The sequence below is a fragment of the Ranitomeya imitator genome, chromosome 1 (assembly GCF_032444005.1).
Source record: "Ranitomeya imitator isolate aRanImi1 chromosome 1, aRanImi1.pri, whole genome shotgun sequence".
Lineage (NCBI taxonomy): Eukaryota > Metazoa > Chordata > Amphibia > Anura > Dendrobatidae > Ranitomeya > Ranitomeya imitator.
Window position 1 is genome coordinate 255,106,223 of NC_091282.1, and position 18,635 is coordinate 255,124,857.

Genomic DNA, 18,635 nt, shown 5'->3' on the forward strand with positions numbered 1-18,635 from the left:
GCAGAGCCATGAAAATAAAAAATAATTTTTCTTTCCTCAAAAATGATTTTTTAGCCTGGAATTTCCTATTTTGCCAAGGATAATAGGAGAAATTGGACCCCAAATATTGTTGTCCAGTTTGTCCTGAGTACGCTGATACCCCATATGTGGGGGTAAACCACTGTTTGGGCGCACGGCAGGGCTCGGAAGGGATGGCACGCCATTTGGCTTTTTAAATGGAAAATTAGCTCCAATCATTAGCGGACACCATGTCACGTTTGGAGAGCCCCTGTGTGCCTAAACATTGGAGATCCCCCAGAAATGACACCATTTTAGAAACTAGACCCCCAAAGGAACTAATCTAGATGTGTGGTGAGGACTTTGAACCCCCAAGTGCTTCACAGAAGTTTATAACGCAGAGCCATGAAAATAAAAAAAAAAATTATTTTCTCAAAAATGATCTTTTAGCCTGCAATTTTTTATTTTCCCAAGGGTAACAGGAGAAATTTGACCCCAAAAGTTGTTGTCCAGTTTCTCCTGAGTACGCTGATACCCCATATGTGGGGGTAAACCACTGTTTGGGCACATGCCGGGGCTCGGAAGTGAAGTAGTGACGTTTTGAAATGCAGACTTTGATGGAATGCTCTGTGGGCGTCACGTTGCGTTTGCAGAGCCCCTGATGTGGCTTAACAGTAGAAACCCCCCACAAGTGACCCCATTTTGGAAACTAGACCCCCAAAGGAACTTATCTAGATGTGTGGTGAGCACTTTGAACCCCCAAGTGCTTCATAGAAGTTTATAATGCAGAGCCGTGAAAATAATAAATACGTTTTCTTTCCTCAAAAATAATTATTTAGCCCAGAATTTTTTAATTTTCCCAAGGGTAACAGGAGAAATTTGACCCCAATATTTGTTGTCCAGTTTCTCCTGAGTACGGTGATACCCCATATGTGGGGGTAAACTACTGTTTGGGCACATGCCGGGGCTTGGAATTGAAGTAGTGACGTTTTGAAATGCAGACTTTGATGGAATGCTCTGCGGGCGTCACGTTGCGTTTGCAGAGCCCCTGATGTGCCTAAACAGTAGAAACCCCCCACAAGTGACCCCATTTTGGAAACTAGACCCTGAAAGGAACTTATCTAGATGTGTGGTGAGCACTTTGAACCCCCAAGTGCTTCATAGAAGTTTATAATGCAGAGCCGTGAAAATAATAAATACGTTTTCTTTCCTCAAAAATAATTATTTAGCCCAGAATTTTTTATTTTCCCAAGGGTTACAGGAGAAATTGGACCCCAAAAGTTGTTGTCCAGTTTCTCCTGAGTACGCTGATACCCCATATGTGGGGGTAAACCACTGTTTGGGCACACGTCGGGGCTCAGAAGGGAAGTAGTGACTTTTGAAATGCAGACTTTGATGGAATGGTCTGCGGGTGTCACGTTGCGTTTGCAGAGCCCCTGGTGTGCCTAAACAGTAGAAACCCCCCACAAGTGACCCCATTTTAGAAACTAGACCCCCCAAGGAACTTATCTAGATATGTGGTGAGCACTTTGAACCCCCAAGTGCTTCACAGACGTTTACAACGCAGAGCCGTGAAAATAAAAAATCATTTTTCTTTCCTCAAAAATTATGTTTTAGCAAGCATTTTTTTAGATTCACAAGGGTAACAGGAGAAATTGGACCCCAGTAATTGTTGCGCAGTTTGTCCTGAGTATGCTGGTACCCCATATGTGGGGGTAAACCACTGTTTGGGCACACGTCAGGGCTCGGAAGTGAGGGAGCACCATTTGACTTTTTGAATACGAGATTGGCTGGAATCAATGGTGGCGCCATGTTGCGTTTGGAGACCCCTGATGTGCCTAAACAGTGGTAACCCCTCAATTCTACCTCCAACACTAACCCCAACACACCCCTAACCCTAATCCCAACTGTAGCCATAACCCTAATCACAGCCCTAACCGCAACACACCCCTAACCACAACCCTAACCCCAACACACCCCTAACCATAACCACAACCCTAATTCCAACCCTAACCCTAAGGCTATGTGCCCACGTTGCGGATTCGTGTGAGATATTTCCGCACCATTTTTGAAAAATCTGCAGGTAAAAGGCACTGTGTTTTACCTGCGGATTTTCCGCGGATTTCCAGTGTTTTTTGTGCGGATTTCACCTGCGGATTCCTATTGAGGAACAGGTGTAAAACGCTGCGGAATCCGCACAAAGAATTGACATGCTGCGGAAAATACAACGCAGCGTTCCCGCGCGGTATTTTCCGCACCATGGGCACAGCGGATTTGGTTTTTCATATGTTTACATGGTACTGTAAACCTGATGGAACACTGCTGCGAATCCGCAGCCAAATCCGCACCGTGTGCACATAGCCTAATTCTAAAGGTATGTGCACACGCTGCGGAAAACGCTGCAGATCCGCAGCAGTTTCCCATGAGTTTATAGTTCAATGTAAACCTATGGGAAACAAAAATCGCTGTACACATGCTGCGGAAAAACTGCACGGAAACGCAGCGGTTTACATTCCGCAGCATGTCACTTCTTTGTGCGGATTCCGCAGCGGTTTTACAACTGCTCCAATAGAAAATCGCAATTGTAAAACCGCAGTGAAATGCGCAGAAAAAAACGTGGTAAATCCGCCATAAATCCGCAGCGGTTTAGCACTGCGGATTTATCAAATCCGCAGCGGAAAAATCCGCAGAGGACCAGAATACGTGTGCACATTCCTAACCCTAACCCTAGCCCTAACCCTAACCCTACCCCTAACCCTAACCCTACCCCTACCCCTAACCCTACCCCTAACCCTAACCCTACCCCTAACCCTACCCCTAGCCCTACCCCTAACCCTACCCCTACCCCTAACCCTACCCCTAACCCTAACCCTAACCCTACCCCTAACCCTAACCCTACCCCTAACCCTAACCCTACCCCTAACCCTAACCCTACCCCTACCCCTATTCTAACAGTGGAAAAAAAAAAATTTCTTTATTTTTTTATTGTCCCTACCTATGGGGGTGACAAAGGGGGGGGTCATTTATTATTTTTTTTATTTTGATCACTGAGATAGATTATATCTCAGTGATCAAAATGCACTTTGGAACGAATCTGCCGGCCGGCAGATTCGGCGGGCGCACTGCGCATGCGCCCGCCATTTTGGAAGATGGCGGCGCCCGGGAGAAGAAGGACGGGACCACGGCTGGATCGGTAAGTATGATAGGGTGGGGGGGGACCACGGGGGGGGGGATCGGAGCACGGGGGGGGGGGGAATCGGAGCGCGGGAGGGGTGGAACGGAGCGCGGGGGGCGTGGAACGGAGCACGGGGGGGCTGGAATGGAGCACGGGGGGGTGGAACGGAGCACGGGGGGGGGTGGATCGGAGTGCAGGGGGGGTGATTGGAGCACGGGGGGGTGATTGGAGCACGGGGGGAGCGGGCACGAGCACGGGGGGGGAGCGGAGCACTGGACGGAGGGGAGCCGGAGCAGTGTACCGGCCAGATCGGGGGGGTGGGGGGGCGATCGGAGGGGTGGGGTGGGGGCACACTAGTATTTCCAGCCATGGCCGATGATATTTCAGCATCGGCCATGGCTGGATTGTAATATTTCACCCGTTATAATGGGTGAAATATTACAAATCGCTCTGATTGGCAGTTTCACTTTCAACAGCCAATCAGAGCGATCGTAGCCACGAGGGGGTGAAGCCACCCCCCCTGGGCTAAACTACCACTCCCCCTGTCCCTGCAGATCGGGTGAAATGGGAGTTAACCCTTTCACCCGATCTGCAGGGACGCGATCTTTCCATGACGCCGCATAGGCGTCATGGGTCGGAATGGCACCGACTTTCATGACGCCTACGTGGCGTCATGGGTCGGGAAGGGGTTAAAACAACACCAAAACTACTTAGAACTTGATATGCGCAATGCGCATGCTGGTAAAACCCACCTAAACAAAGTTTAACCTTATAAAAAATGTTCCTCATTCGAAATTAAAATACCAATCCCCAAAATTGTTAATTATGATTACCCTACAGTTTGTATTTTCTAAAACCAGATAACATATTCTATAGCAAAGATTTGCATTACACATTTGTATATATAACCTTTACTGCATGTTTACCCAATATTACATTTATCTTGAAATGAGACTACTGACATATTTGTGAAATTTTTATTACTATATTTTTTTAAATTTTCTTTTTTTTAGGGTACAGTAGGAGCTACACTGCTCTTTATTTGAAATACAAGTACATTATGGAAAACAACAAAGATGCAGAACACATCACACATCATTTATACACACACACAAAACAAATTTTACACCACAGCTATTCAAAATACCAGCATAGTATGAAAAACATATAAACAGGGCAGGCAGGCACACGCACGCACGCACGCACACACAGCCACCTTCTGTCTGTCCCTCGGCACTCTGCTTCTCTGCCCTGTGTAAGCACAGCGGCCGGAAAGCAGAGTGGTGACGTCACCGCTGTGCTCTGCTTTACGGCTGGCTGGCGCTCACAATGCAGAGAAGCACAGCACGGGGACAGACAGTGGAATTTACCTTTTTTTTTTTACTTTTACACTGGTAACCAGGGTAAACATCGGGTTACTAAGCGCGGCTCTGCAGTTAGTAACCCGATGTTTACTCTGGTTACCGGCATCGTTGGTCGCTGGAGAGCTGTCTGTGTGACAGCTCTCCAGCAACCAAACAGCGACGCTGCAGCGATCCGGATCGTTGTCGGTATCGCTGCAGCGTGTGACGGTACCTTTAGTAAATACATCAAAAATCAACATTAACCAATATGGCATTGACAAATGCACATGCAACCAACAAGATGCACACAAACATACCTGCAAGCAGAGTCATAACGCAAGCATAACACATGAACAGGCGTAATATTGACGAAGGCATAATAAGGTGCAGGCACATGAACACATACATACAAAAGCACACAGCAGTACAAAAATACACACACACACGGCCATCAGTCCTCCAGCTGGAGCTTGATATATTCACAGTGGCAGGCCTCGGGGTGGATCTGGACTGTAGCAGGGCACTGGCTGTTGCAGGACGACGGCAGGCCTCAGGTTGGATTCAGGTTTTAAAAGCTCTTGCTGTACTCAGTACGTCATACACAAATGCGCACACACACACACACACACACACACACACACACACACACACGCACGCTGGATGTCAGTACTCACATGGCTGTCTCAGGCAGGGTCTGGCTGGCACGGCCTCTCTGGCTGGCTGGCAGGGCCTCTCTGGCTGGCTGGCTGGCAGGGCCTCTCTGGCTGGCTGGCAGGGCCTGGCTGGCAAGGTCTTGCTTGCAGGGTCTGGCAGTGTGTCTCTGGCTGGCAGGGCCTCTCTGGCTAGCTGGCAGGGCCTCTCTGGCTGGCTGGCAAGGTCTTGCTGGCAGGGTCTGGCTGGGTCTCTCTTGCATTGAAGGGTCTGTCTTGCTGGCTGGTACATTTGGGAATGACCTGTCCTCTTTATATAGTTTTTGGGTTGTCTGGGCAAAGTATCCACTTTTTGGAGCATGCTCAATCAAAAAAAGCGGATTGAGGCGACGGATCCGCCAAAAAGCGGATCGCGACGGATCCGTCGCCCATAGGCGCCCATTCTAAAAAAAAGGCGGACACGACGGATCCGCCGCGGTCCGCCTTTTCGGCGGCGCCAAAAAACGTTACAAAGTCCGTCAATGTCTAGACAACGTCCGCCAAATATCGACAGATCCGTCGCATGGCGGATGGAACGGACGGCCATCCGCCACAATCCGTCTCTAATGCAAGTCAATGGGAAAATAGCGGATCCGCCAAAAAAAAAAAAAATGGCGGTTTTTGACTGACGCCGAAAGACTGAAGTGTGAAAGAGGCCTTACTGCTACCAATGGCGTGGTGCATAATAAGGGGTATTTTACAAGATCCTATAGTAGCCCTACTCCCTCATCTGTATTATCACAAGTCACAGTGCAACTAGGGGTGTTTTGACCAAAAGTAATAGCATCATACAGTATATGCTTATGAAACTGATAGATCCCACAGGCAATCCAAAACTCATGGCCGTTATATGTACATGCAAATTAGTCCTTGGCTTCCCAAGTGTAAGGGCTCATACAGACTGATTTTATTTGCAGCCAGAGTGCAATCCGACAAAACATCGGATTGTACTCAAACCAATGATATTATTCCATGGGACTTTGCAGCATGTAGTATTTTTATCCGTAAATCTGATCGCTCACGGCTTTACAAGTCTATGAGTCCGTGAAAAACATCGGACTGCACTCGGATAACATGCAAGTGTGATCTTATTTTCACAGACTGACAGAATGGAGACCTTTTTTTTCTATTTTCTCCTCATCCGAGCAAATTGTATCACACTCTGATCAAATTCTGTTTGATCATAGTGTGATTTGCATAATCTAGCCGATGCTCTTGGATGAGAGAAAATATGGTGGTGCGACCCTAGTCTACTACAGCAGTGTTCCCCAACTCCAGTGCTCAAGGCCCACCAACAGGTCATGTTTTCAGGATTTCCTTTGTAATGCACAGATGATGCAATTATCACCTGGGCACTACTAAGGAAATCCTGAAAACATGACCTGTTGGTGGGCCTTGAGCACTGGAGTTGGGGAACACTGTACTACAGCATAAGTTTTGCATCCACTCTACAGGCGAGATGTTTCACCCTGACTGCACATACGTAACAAGCGACCTTTCGGAGGGACAGTTCCTCATTTTGACCCAAATTTCTTATTTCCTCTTTGCTCCTTGATGATGGCTTTGCACAGAGAATTTATGGGAAAACGACACTGGAAGTTCTGGATGCCACCAAAAGCAGAAGTGTATTAAAATAATGGGAAATATGAATAAACATTAAGGCTTATTCAGACGCTGGTGTTTGTTTCCATATGCAAAAAAAAAAAGCCCTATTATTTATCCAGTGTAATGGAAAGGGGCAAAACAGAGCTTGACAGAACCCGATATACCCTATTACAAAAGTCAGTGTGGTTCATCGGGTGCCCATGTGCAACAGATCCAGCTGAGCGTTGAGTCCTAAATGGAGGCAGCAACACTAATGTGAACATAGCCTAATTGAAACAACCTGCGCAATACAGGTGATGTTATTTATATTTCGTGGAAAATGTAAAGAAATAGAAAATAAGGTGGAATTGCTCTGCGTTTTAGTGGCTTTCTTTTTTTTTTTTTTTTTTTAATCTGTCTAAACCCACCCCTCCCCCAACCCTTTCAAAAAAAAAAAAAATAAATAATTTGGAAACAAGGAAAAAATAGTTGTGATCTGGTGCTCAGGGCGTTAATAATGTAAGCATGCTGATACTATAATTGGGCCAATGAGCGATGTACAGCGTCAAAGGACATATCTATTATTAATAGTATTTGTCTTTTATTGTACAGATGTTCCCAATCCATGTCGTCGCCCGTCATCTTTTGTTTGCCTAAACTGCTGTCTTGGAAACCATGGATTCCTGCAAAGCAGCTCCATTTCTTAAAACCATGGACTGTGGGGATATTAACCCAAAGAGTGCTGACAAAAGATTCATTCTCTGGTTTACTAGAACTTGATGAAAAAGACTTGGAAGAACAGTTTGTCCGTGGACATGGCCCTGGAGGACAGGCTACGAACAAAACCAATAACTGTGTTGTATTAAAGCATATTCCTTCTGGTATCGTCGTTAAGGTATAACAACAGTAAATGGGAATAGTTTGCAGGACATTGTTCTAGATGTCTAAATGTATATTTTGTTGTTTGTTATTTTGCTTCTTAGAAACCGTAGCATCCGCTGAGTGTGATATCGTAATATTTTTTTCATTGATTTCAGTGGACAAAAAAAATATTCACCAAATAAGAACACGTTTATTTAAGGCTATGTTTACATTGCATGTTTGGCCGTTGTTTAGCTAGTTCCAGACTGCTTATAGACATGAAACTTCTAGGCAGTGTGCACTGATGATCTAAAATGTCAATGCAAAGTAAGCTGCTTGCAGAAGTTTGTGCAGCTTCAGGAGCAAGTGGGACCTGGCTGTCAGACACAGCCAGACTCCCCAGAGAGAAGGCAGAGATGGGTTATTACCATCTCTGCTTTTCTGATTTTGATACACACAGCACTGAACAACTGTTGTATGTAAAGTATATGAATTGTTGTCAGCACTGCCTCCTCCAGACTCAGGTGATCTCTTGGTGTAGGGAGAGAGCAGGAGCTGCTGGGTCTAAGTAGACCCAAGTCTTGTTTTGCTTTGCAGGTAGGTGGTTGAATTTCCCCTGTAACCGCTCTATCGGCCTCAGGTGCAGGGAAAATCAGCAATAGAATGTATTAACATGTTAATATCTTTTAAGACTTTATGGTGAGGTGGGGGGCACAGTGGGTGCAATAAGTACGGTAAATAAAAAAGCAAAGGAGAAAACAAAAAACAGCTAGCCTGAATTGCTAATCATGCGCCACATATGTAAAAAAAAAAAGATGTCCAGTATATAAAAGTCATTTCTACTGAAAGCTGATCACAATTTCAATTTTTTAGCGGTCCCTTATGTCTTATAAAAAAGTGAAACATTTTCACGTATTTCATATTTCTCCCTGATATCTGCAAAATATATAAGGTATATAATCAGAAAGGGGGAAAATGGCCCGGTCCTGAATGGGTTAATATACTGTATAAGCACTACATAAACCCTATTCTTTCCTGAACTTCACTAAGGACCCATAGAGGAGGACGGCAGCAGTGCATATAATATTTAGGCATTAATAGGAGGTTTTCTCTTAGCCTATCCATTAAGGTGATCACATTACAGCAAAGAGAAGTCATCTCCCTACTGCACCTTTATCCATTTTTCTGTTTAAAGAGGTTGTCCACTACTTTTAAATTGATATCCTATCCTTAGGATAGGTCATCACTGTCTGATCAGCTGGGTTCGACACCCGGCACCCTCACCGATCAGCTGTTATTAGTGTTGGTGGCAGGAAGTACTCACTTACTGAGCTGCTCCGTTTACTTGTAGTGGCCAACACAGGGTGCTACACATCCGCCTCCTATTGATTTGAACAGTAGGCGGAGGTACAGTACCAAGCACCGGCCACTACAAGTAGACAGGGCAGCTCAGCAAGCGAGTACTTCCTGCCACCAACACTAATAACAGCTGATCGGTGAGGGTGCCGGGAGTCTGACCCCGGCCGATCAGACATTGATTATGAAAAAGTCTTGCACTCAACTTAAGTGTCAATTTTGTAGATTTATTAGTAGCACTAGAAGTAGCACTGGAAACGTTTCAGTCCATAGGGATGTAGAGAGGAAACTGTGGAATAATAGGTAAATAGGCCACCGCCCCACGCCTGCTACATAGTAGTTCAAGGTATCTATATACTTGGGCACCATGGGCGTATATGGGCATTTCCTTATGCTATGGATATGCTCAACTTCACTCTAGCTAATGGTCAGTTTTTTTACCTATTATTCCACAGTTTCCTCTCTACACCCCTCTCATTTACCCTATCATATTATACGGCGGTATTTGTTTGTAAGTATACCCATCCCTTTATCCGTTTCTCGCTATTACCCACGGATAGCCATATAATCCTGATTTCTTCTGACGCCACATTAGGCATAACACGTGATCCGCTTTCTGATAAAGGAATTGTTGCCACAGACTAATAGGCACAGCACGGTACGTGTTCTATTCTTTTTCTTCTGTTTTCGGACAAACTCCTGTTGTATATCAGAGAGCACATTTAGCGAGGCTATTTAGTACGGTATCACTGCCATGTCTTAGCTAATGCGTGAAATATATCTACTGGCTTATATTTTGTTCTTTTGATATTTTGTATATACTTTGTTTTGCTTTATTTCTTTGGTTGTATATATACCACATTCGAATTTATTTTCTTTAATGTTGTAGTGACTGACGAAAGTCCCTATGGACTGAAACGTTTCCAGTGCTACTAATAAATCTACAAAATTGACACTTAAGTTGAGTGCGAGACTTTTTCATAATTTACTTGATGGTTTGGGTACCTAGTCTCTGCACCAGACTATAGCAGGGCACACGGTGTTTTTTCCGATCAGACATTGATGACCTATCCTAGGTCATCAATGTAAAAGTAGTGGACATCCTGTTTAATATACCTTTTTTCTCAATCGAGATACCATCTATAATATAACGCTGGGAGCGTCACTCTGTCCGAAGCCTCTATAGACTGCGCAAGCGCAAGCGCCGGCGCAGTCTGGGCCTCACAGAGCGACGCTCCCGGGAGATCGCGGTGTGCGTTCACACTGAACACACACCGCGATCTCCACCGCAGAAGCAGGGACCGCCAGGAGGGTGAGTATCGGCCTATATTCACCTGTCCCCGTTCCATCGCTGAGCGGCGCCATCTTCCCGGTCTTCGGTCTGTGGCCTTCAGTTCAGAGGGCGCGATGACGCGCTTAATGCGCGCCGGCGCCGCCCTCTGACTGAACAGTCACGGCCAGGAGACCGGGAAGATGGCGGCGCTCAGCGATGGAACGCCGGACAGGTGAGTATAGTAAGTGCTGGGGGGCCTGAGCTGGCGGCGATACCGGCACCTGACCCCCACAGCGCGCCGGTGTCCCCGCCTGCTCAGGCCCCCCAGCACTCGGCGCCGAGCGGGTCAGAGGCAGTATGGGGACGCAGGATGGAGCAGCACATAAGGATGGGGACGCAGGATGGAGCAGCACATAAGGATGGGGACGCAGGATGGAGCAGCACATAAGGATGGGGACGCAGGATGGAGCAGGACATAAGGATGGGGACGCAGGATGGAGCAGGACATAAGGATGGGGACGCAGGATGGAGCAGCACATAAGGATGGGGACGCAGGATGGAGCAGCACATAACAGTATGGGGACGCAGGATGGAGCAGGACATAAGTATGGGGACGCAGGATGGAGCAGGACATAAGGATGGGGACGCAGGATGGAGCAGGACATAAGGATGGGGACGCAGGATGGAGCAGGACATAAGGATGGGGACGCAGGATGGAGCAGGACATAAGGATGGGGACGCAGGATGGAGCAGCACATAAGGATGGGGACGCAGGATGGAGCAGCACATAAGGATGGGGACGCAGGATGGAGCAGCACATAAGGATGGGGACGCAGGATGGAGCAGCACATAAGGATGGGGACGCAGGATGGAGCAGCACATAACAGTATGGGGACGCAGGATGGAGCAGGACATAAGGATGGGGACGCAGGATGGAGCAGGACATAAGGATGGGGACGCAGGATGGAGCAGCACATAAGGATGGGGACGCAGGATGGAGCAGCACATAAGGATGGGGACGCAGGATGGAGCAGCACATAACAGGATGGGGACGCAGGATGGAGCAGCACATAAGGATGGGGACGCAGGATGGAGCAGCACATAAGGATGGGGACGCAGGATGGAGCAGCACATAAGGATGGGGACGCAGGATGGAGCAGCACATAAGGATGGGGACGCAGGATGGAGCAGCACATAACAGTATGGGGACGCAGGATGGAGCAGCACATGAGGATGGGGACGCAGGATGGAGCAGCACATAAGGATGGGGACGCAGGATGGAGCAGCACATAACAGTATGGGGACGCAGGATGCAGCAGCACATAAGGATGGGGACGCAGGATGCAGCAGCACATAAGGATGGGGACGCAGGATGCAGCAGCACATAAGGATGGGGACGCAGGATGCAGCAGCGCATGACAGGATGGGGACGCAGGATGCAGCAGCGCATGACAGGATGGGGACGCAGGATGCAGCAGCACATAAGGATGGGGACGCAGGATGCAGCAGCGCATGACAGGATGGGGACGCATGATGGAGCAGCGCATGACAGGATGGGGACGCAGGATGGAGCAGCACATGACAGGATGGGGACGCAGGATGGGAGCAGCGCATCACAGGATGGGAGCAGCGCATCACAGGATGGGGACGCAGGATGGGAGCAGCGCATGACAGGATGGGGACGCAGGATGGGAGCAGCGCATGACAGGAAAGGGAACGCAGGATGGAGCAGCGCATGACAGGATGGGGACGCAGGATGGAGCAGCACATGACAGGATGGGGACGCAGGATGGAGCAGCACATGACAGGATGGGGACGCAGGATGGAGCAGCACATGACAGGATGGGGACGCAGGATGGAGCAGCACATGACAGGATGGGGACGCAGGATGGAGCAGCACATACCATGATGGAGACAATATACCAATATAAATGCTCGCCACCCGGGCGTAGAACGGGTTCAATAGCTAGTACAGTATAACAGTGGTATCTGTCACACATAGATATAATGAGGTAAAATTATTTGGAACCTATCACGTCACAGTGCCTCTGAAGCCGGGTGTGTGCTTCCCGGCTTCAAAGGCACACTGCGCATGACCGGAAATGCAGAAGATGGCTCACGTAGATCTTCTGCCCTGTTAGTCGTGCGCCTCTGAAGCTGAGGAGCACACACCCGGCTTCAGAGGCACTGTGACTAGGCTTGAGCGAAACTGATCGGACAAATTCAAAAGTCGCCGACTTTTGGCAAAGTCGGGTTTCATGAAACCCGACCCTAGTGTGGGATCGGCCATGCGGTCGGCGATCTTCGCACCAAAGTCGCGTTTCGTATGACGCGTTTGGTGCCATTTTTTCAGCCAATGAAGGAGTGTGGGCAGAGTGATGACATAGGTCTTAGGGGCGTGCACGCCTATCGCCATCTTCTCGTGTGTGCGAGAGAGAGAGAATTTTTAGTATCAGAAAAATGGAGCTTATAAATACTGGATTTAAGTGACTACTATTATGAAGGGCTGGTTAGGCAGGGAATAGGTGATACATATATGAATGCTGCTGGGTTGGAGGGCATGGGGGACATGGCAGGTTCCCTTTAAAAAAAAAAACCTAAGCTTTTTAATAGGTTTTTATGACGTATCCGTTAAATGGTTGCCACTGTTGTGCATCTGTCATTCAAAAGCTATAAAGACCATTCTTTACTGGATACATAATGAAACGCTCATTATATCCACATTTACTGAATGCAATCCAGTGGCATCTGTTACCCAAAGAATTCTTGTAAAACATAAAAACAATACCTCATAATATACCAAATACAGTAGCATTGTACAGTACACTTCCATACCTTTGTCCATGTGATGATGGATCTACTGCCTTACCCGCAGACTTGTGAAATTTCTATGTGTAAGATCTTCACATCAGATTACTTTTAATGAACTCTGCTGTTTTTTTGTTTGATTTTTTTTTTTTTAGTGCCACCAAACAAGGTCCACAGAGGTTAATAGAATAAGAGCTCGAAGAATACTTCAAGAAAAAGTTGACTTTTTCTATAAAAGAGAAAGCAGCGATGTCTTCAAGCAAAAAGAAGAAACCGAAAAGAAGAAACAAGAGAAAAGGAGAAAAGCCAAAGACAATTTAGAAAGGAAAAAACTGTTCAAAGAGATGCAGAACTTAGAAATAAAGGAGTAGATTGTTGTACGGTAATAGCCATCGCTAGAGATAATTGATACTTATTGTTGGGTGGGTATACGGTTACAAAGGAAGGCTTTCTCAAGTTTCTCCTTCAGATGTTGTGGTCACAATTCTTGATGCAGAAAGAAAAATCAAGGAATAATTATAATATTGCTGCCACACTGATGCATTGGTTAGGGCTACATTCACATATATACAATGTGTTCTGCTTGCTGAATACCCTCGAACTACAAAATACTGTGTTCAGGCTTATACTAAAATGGATGTGATGTGGTAAGAAAATGTCTTTTGATTACGTGCTGTCAGGTTTATGTCATATTGTTGTTTTTTTGTTTGTTTTTTTTATGTGCAAATAATCTTAGTTGCCCCCACCACTCTTTTTGGTTCCAAAAAATGTATGGAATATGTATACTTTTTTTTTTCTCCATTACTCTCAATGAGACGTATTAGGCTATGTGCACACGATGTGGATCCGCAGCGGATTTTTCCGCGCAGAAACGCTGTAGATCCGCACTGTGATGTACAGTACAATGTTATTCAATGGGGAAAAAAAAGCTGTGCGGAAAAATCAGTGCAGAATTGCTGCGGATTTCAAAGAAGTGCATGTCACTTCTTTTGGGCGGATCTGCAGCGTTTCTGCACCCCTCCATGTTAAAAATCTGCATTAATTCCGCATAAAAACCGCACAAAATCCGCATAAAAACCACGGCAAATCCGCGGCTGCGGATTCTGCCAAGAGATGCGGATTTTGTGCAGATGATTCTGCACCTCTTTTCCTACGTGTGCACATAGCCTTAGAATAAATAGTAGCATGTTTCAATATGTCTAAAATGTTTGTTTTCCTATCTGTACTATTACAATCTAATTGAGATTTGTTGTTTATTTCTTAAAGTATACATTTAAAAACAAATGAATATAGATCTAGATGACACATTCACCAAAATTCAGACAAATTTCGCATATTTGTCTGCAGACAATTGTGAGTTTAGTGTAAAATGTAGATCTGTGTGGCAAAACATGTTGAGCTTGAAAAGCAATCAATATGTATGGATTCATCAATAATCTGGAAACCCATTAGTGAAGAAGTATTCTAATGCCCAACATATTGTAAACTTCACAAGCTTTTCTAAAATACAATTGGAGTTTTCATTAAATATTTAATAATACAAACAAAAAAAATCAATGTATTCTATTTCCTTTCATGAGATAAATATGCATACTAGTAAGCAGTATTGTTTTTTTCATCCGGTGTTTGTCCTTTTACCCATTGCTTAATGTCTAGTGAAAAAAGTCCAGTCAGCAATTGAAAATCTTGTGACACTCGTATATAACGATGGCGTCCCATGAATATATAGAGATAAGATGACTGGGGCCCACTTTTCACAAAGCTGTGGTTTAAGCTTTACTCAAATAAAGCATCCTACAAAATGACAGGTTTCAGGTTTGTAGTGATTGGTGAACCCCTGGATGTTCGAGTTCAGCCGAACAGTTAAAAACAAGTTTGGTTCAGGTACCAGAACAGCACCCGAACCCACACCCCATTCACATGAATGGGGGGCCCCGAACATCCATTGTTTGCCACGCTGTCATGTGTATGACAGCACGGCAAATGTTGCCTTTGATCTGCAGAAAGATTAATACCGCCAGCCAGAGCAAGTGGGAAGAGTCGGGCAAAGCGCCAGAATTGACACATCTAATAGATGCGCCTTTTCTGGGGCAGCTGTGAGCTGCTATTTTAAGGGACGGGGGACGACGTTTATGGCCCTTTACCAGCCTGAGAATACTATCTCCCAGCTGTCTGCTTTAGCTTGGTTGGTGGTCAAAAATGGGAGGTACCCCCCAAGCTGTTTTTTAAATTATTTAAAAGGAACCTGTCAGCAGGATTGTGCACAGTAACCTACAGACAGTGTCAGGTCGGCGCCGTTATACTGATAAAAATGATACCATGGTTGATGAAATTCATCTTGTTGTTTGAGTTACATATGCTCGTGCTTCGAGGCAGCCTGTGTGTTGGGGTCTTCATGTGGTGCTCTAATTAGCTATTCCTAATATATTAACATAATGAATACACCCTTTCTGCAGGCGCTGCAACATAATCGCATGAGTAATGTGCATATAATTATTATGGTGGGGGGATCCTGATATTTAAAAAAAAAAAATCCATTTCAAAATGGCGCCTGCTCAGTACCAGCTATCGTGGTATATAGAGGCGATCCGATAGCTGCCACTGTGCACGCGCCACCATCTTGCTAGAGAAAAAAAATCCAGGTTACTGTTACTGTGCACATTCCTGCTGACAGGTTCCCTTTAACCCCTCCATGACCCAGCCTATTTTGACCTTAATGACCTGTCCATTTTTTGCAATTCTGACCAGTGTCCCTTTATGAGGTAATAATTCAGGAATGCTTCAACGGATCCTAGCGGTTCTAAGACTGTTTTTTCGCGACATATTGGGCTTCATGTTAGTGGTAAATTTAGGTCGATAATTTTTGCTTTTATTTGTGAAAAAAATGGAAAATTGGATAAAATTTAGAAAATTTCGCAATTTTCAAATTTTGAATTTTTATTCGAGAGAGTTATGTGACACAAAATAGTTAATAAATAACATTACCCACATGCCTACTTTACATCAGCACAATTTTGGAAACAACATTTTTTTTTGCTAGGAAGTTATAAGGGTTAAAATTTGACCAGCGATTTCTCATTTTTACAACAAAATTTACAAAAAATTTTTTTAGGGACCACCTCACATTTGAAGTCAGTTTGAGGGGTCTATATGGCTGAAAATACCCAAAAGTGACACCATTCTAAAAACTGCACCCCTCAAGGTGCTCAAAACCACATTCGAGAAGCAACAAGGAAGGAAAAAACAAACATTTAACTTTTTAGTCACAAAAATGATCTTTTAGCAATATTTTTTTTTATTTTTCCAAGGGTAAAAGGAGAAACTGGACCCCAAAAGTTATTGTACAATTTGTCCTGAGTACGCCGATACCCCATATTTGGGGGGGAAACACTGTTTGGGCGCACGAAAGGGCTCGGAAGGGAAGGAGCGCCATTTGATTTTTTCAATGAAAAATTGGCTCCAATCTTTAGCAGACACCATGTCGCGTTTGGAGAGTTCCTGTGTGCCTAAATATTGGAGCTCCCCCATATGTGACCCCATTTTGGAAACTAGACCCCCCCCCCCAAGGAGTTTATCTAGATGCATAGTGAGCACTTTGAACCCCCAGGTGCTTCACAAATTGATCCGTAAAAATGAAAAAGTACTTTTCACAAAAAATTTCTTTTAGCCTTAATTTTTTCATTTCCACATGGGCAATAGGATAAAATGGATCCTAAAATTTATTGGGCAATTTCTCCTGAGTACACAGATACCTCACATGTGGGGGTAAACCACTGTTTGGGCACACGGCAGGGCTCGGAAGAGAAGGAACGCCGTTTGACTTTTTGAATGAAAAATTAGCTCCAATCGTTAAGACACCATGTAGCATTTGGACCCCATTTTGGAAACTAGACCCCCCAAGGAACTAATCTAGATGTGCGGTGACCACTTTAAGCCCCCAAGTGCTTCACAGAAGTTTATAACGCAGAGCCGTGAAAATAAAAAATCATTTTTCTTTTCTCAAAAATTATTTTTTAGCAAGCAATTTTTTTATTTTCCCAAGGGTAACAGGAGAAATTGGACCCCAAAGGTTGTTGTCCAGTTTGTCCCGAGTACGCTGATACCCCATATATGGGGGGGGGGGGGGGGAGAAACCACTGTTTAGAGCCCCTGATGGTGGGGTTAGACTTGAGCCACAGCTGGATGCCAGGTGCCACTCCAGGAGAGATTCCGGTACCATGGCAGCTGACCCCAAGGGTCAGGACAGTAGACGCAGACTCGAAGTCCAAGGCAGGACCATATTCTGATGGAACAGATATTGGAGATGTTTCAGATGGGATTAACACTAGTGCTGGTATAGATAATGCGGGTCTCAAGCATGGGTTCTGATTCAGGTACTGTCAGAGCAGTTTTCCAGTTCAGGTACCGTATGCGCAGTTTCAGGTGTGGATACTGCAGATATAGCTTCAGGTTCAGATACCGCCGGAGCGGTGTCAGGTTGAGGTACAGCAGGAATGGCTTTCAGGATCAGGTACCACAGGTGCGGTATCAGGATAGTCGTAAAAGAAACAAGTCATTACATTGCTAGTTGTGCAAAACTCAAGATGTTACAAGCAACTTTACTAAAGAAACCTGATAAAAGCTGTTTGAAGATTGTCTTGGAATTTCCAGTTAATCTGATGTATTCTAATTCCAGCAATTTGCCACGCTGAAATGGCCAAGAAAGAAGTGCGCAGAATGGTTACCGGGGGGGGGTTATTCTCATAGATGTTCTTGGACGTACCATCTAGAAAATCCAGTGGGTTTCACAGTAGCATCATTGTGGGTGAGATTTTACTAACTCTAATTCACACAATGCAAAGCAAATATGCAGCAGATTTCACCCCTTGCAATGCAAATAACGAAATGTGGAAATTTACACTTTTTCCACTGCAAAAGATTTGAAGTGAATAAGTCCTCTGTGACCGTAACATGTTCAGTATTTGGTTGGTATTTTACATCAGTATTTGTAAGACAAAACCAGGAGAGGAACAATCAGAGGCAAAGTATAATAGAAACAAGTCACCACTTCTGGTTTTAGCTTACAATTACTGATGTAAAATACTGACCAAGTACTGAATGTGTGAATGTGGCCTATTGGTGTAAATCTGGCATGGAGAAAGTCATTTAATAAAGTAGCTGATGAGGTTTGCAATAGAATGTCACTTTTTTTTCAATTCCAGCTATTTATTGAGCACGTTTAAGTTTGTAATCATTGTTTTCTTATGGATATATATTAATTAGTTGTAAAATAAGGGTACACCATACAGATCTTTAGTGAAAATAAGCTTTATTACATCAAGTAATAAATACATACAAAGATGCAAATTGTTAGACCTCATTGTTTTTTTTTTCCTTTCATGGACACAGCCTAGTGTGAATCAGAAATAACTATTTGGCTATGTTCATACATTTCGGTTTTGCTGCTTTTTTTTGCTGCTTTTTTATGCAAGTTTTCAGCTGTGTTTTACAGTACCAGCAAAGGCTACGAGATTTCAGAAATCTCATGCACACACACTGGGTTTTTTTTT

At 45.0% G+C, this 18,635-nt stretch overlaps 1 protein-coding gene across 3 annotated transcripts in view; it reads left to right on the forward strand.

The window, feature by feature from the left end:
• The window catches only part of MTRFR (mitochondrial translation release factor in rescue), a 31,075-nt gene extending 12,688 nt beyond the window's left edge, over positions 1 to 18,387 (forward strand). For all 3 annotated transcript variants that reach the window (XM_069755867.1, XM_069755872.1, XM_069755876.1), the window contains exons 2-3: positions 7,401 to 7,683; positions 13,242 to 18,387. In XM_069755867.1, the coding sequence (XP_069611968.1) occupies positions 7,414 to 7,683; positions 13,242 to 13,457 (486 nt within the window). In that variant the 5' untranslated portion in view covers positions 7,401 to 7,413 and the 3' untranslated portion in view covers positions 13,458 to 18,387. The remainder of the gene's footprint in view (positions 1 to 7,400; positions 7,684 to 13,241) is intronic.
• The last annotated feature ends 248 nt before the right edge of the window (positions 18,388 to 18,635 follow it).